Source organism: Danio rerio, chromosome 18, assembly GCF_052040795.2.
Source record: "Danio rerio strain M-AB ecotype USA chromosome 18, GRCz13ab, whole genome shotgun sequence".
Taxonomy (NCBI): Eukaryota; Metazoa; Chordata; class Actinopteri; order Cypriniformes; family Danionidae; genus Danio; species Danio rerio.
In genome coordinates, this window is record NC_141038.1 from 2895001 (window position 1) to 2897500 (window position 2500).

Consider the following 2500-nt stretch of genomic DNA (forward strand, 5'->3'; position numbering starts at 1 on the left):
TTTTATTTTGTAGTTCGTTTAGTAAACTTTTTCTATTTCATTATTTTTATTTATTCATTTTAAAATGTTCTGATATTTATACATTTCATTTATACCTATTGGTATTTCTGTTTATAGATGTTCTGGTTTTTATTAATATTCATTCATTCATGTATTTTCTTTTCGTCTTAGTCCCTTTATTAATCTGGGGTCACCACAGCAGAATGAACCGCCTTTTATTAACATAAAATGTTAAGATTGATATTTTTATTTATATTGTAAACAACTTCATATTGTAAACAACTTTATATTGTAAACAACTTCAACAATAATATTTATGTGTTTCTGTGTGTGTGTGTGTGTGTGTGTGTGTGTGTGTGTGTGTGTGTTTCTGTGTGTGTGTGTTTCTGTGTGTGTGTGTGTGTGTGTGTGTGTGTGTGTGTGTGTGTGTGTGTGTGTGTACAATTGTAATTGTATGTGTGTGTTTTTATGATTATATTTGTGTGTGTGCATGTGTGTGTGTTTCTTATAGCCTGGTTGGGAGGAGCGAGTGCATAGTGATGGCAGAATCTTCTACATTGATCACAGTAAGTTGCACATTCAAAATCAAACCAATGCAGAGAATTAATCTAATATTTGTAAAATCATCTACGCTACCTGACAAAAGTCTTGTCGTGGATGCCTGTTGTAAGAGCAACAAATAATAACTTGACTTCTAGTTGATCATTTGGAAAATCATTTCAAATACTGCGGAAAACCTCCTGGAACCCGCATGCAGCCAAGATTCTTATAGAAATCAGTCAAGTTTGGTGAAGGAGACATCATGGTTTGGGGTTATATTCAGTATGGAGGTGTGCGAGAGATCTGCAGAGTGGATGATCAACATCAACAGTCTGAGGTATCAAGACATTTGTGCTGCCCATTACATTACAAACCACAGGAGAGGGACAATTCTCCAGCAGGATAGCGCTCCTTCTCATACTTCAGCCTCCACATCAAAGCTCCTGAAAGCAAAGAAGGTCAAGCTGTTCCAGGATTGGCCAGCCCAGTCACCAGACATGAACATTATTGAGCATGTCTGGGGTAAGATGAAGGAGAAGGCGTTGAAGATTAATCCAAAGAGTCTTGATGAACTCTGGGAGTCCTGCTGAACGCTTTCTTTGGCATTCCAGATGACTTTATTAATCAGTGATTTGAGTCATGTCAGAGATGTATGGATGCAGTCCTCCAAGCTCATGATGGAGTCAGACACAATATTCATTCTGTCTCCACTGCAGCAGGACTGCAAAATCAAGGCATGATCATATTTTATTTTGGTAAAATAAGCGTAATCTAGAGGCCTTTGCCTTTCATATAAGACACTTCTGATACCAAATGATCAACTAGAAGTCCAGTTATTATTTGCTGTTCCTAAAACTTGGATTGGACAAGACTTTTGTCAGGTGTATATATTTTAAGTTTATTATATTTTTGACCATTATATATTTTTTTATTTTTCATTCATTTATTTATACATTTTGACGTTGACTACTGATTTCTTATACACACTTATTTTCATTTATGTAATAATTTTTTACAAATTTATTAGCTCTTTTATTTAAAAGTTTTAGCTGCATTTTAAAGCTGTTATTTAAAGCCCTTTTTCTTATTTATTTAAAATATTATTTTTTTAAATGTCATATAATAATTTGTATTAATTTCTAACAGTGAATTTATTTGTATTTATTTTATTAGTATTTAATATTTATAATATTTTTTTATAATTAGATTTTTCAGACTGTTAATTTTTGTGTGTGTGTTATAGCTTTTCTATTTTGTCTAAAAAGTCTTATTTAAGTTGTTTTTCAAATATATTTAATATTTTTTTTATTTCTAACTAAATTTTATTATTAATAATAATAATTATTATTATTATTATTATCATAATTTGTAGTCATTGTTTTTAAATGTTTTGTATTGTTTTATAATATTGATTTTTTTAAACGTCACTTAATAATGTGTATTAGTTTCTAACATTAAATTTATTAGTATTTAATATTATTAGTATTTAATATTTAAAAAAAATTTATATACCATTTAATTTTTTGATGTTTTATAGCTTTTATTTTTTGTCTTAAAAGTCTTATTTCCTGAAGTTGTATTTTAAATATTTTTAATAAACTTTATATTATTTATAACTGTATATTTTATTTATAGCTATATTTTATTCATCCTCAATATTATCTATCATCATTTGTAATTAGTGTATTCAATTGTTTTGTATTTGTATTTATAGTATTGATTTATTTAAATGTAATTTAATAATTTGTACTAATTTCTAACATTGGATTTGTTAGTATTTATTATTTATATATTTTTTTATAATTAAATCTTTAAAAATCTTTTACATTTAGTTTGTTTCATTTATAGATTTTCTATTTTGTCTAAAAGTCTTATCTCTTTAAGTTGCTTTTAAACTATATTTAATAAAATTTACTTTGTTGATAACTATTATTTATCATAGTTTTATTGTAATTGTTGT

General features: G+C 27.6%; 1 protein-coding gene across 2 annotated transcripts in view; it reads left to right on the forward strand.

The window, feature by feature from the left end:
* nedd4a (NEDD4 E3 ubiquitin protein ligase a) overlaps positions 1-2500 on the forward strand; it is a 97749-nt gene that overhangs the window by 72470 nt on the left and 22779 nt on the right. For both annotated transcript variants that reach the window (XM_087292785.1, XM_087292784.1), the window contains one exon: positions 512-566. In XM_087292785.1, coding sequence (XP_087148911.1) covers positions 512-566 — 55 coding nt within the window. The remainder of the gene's footprint in view (positions 1-511; positions 567-2500) is intronic.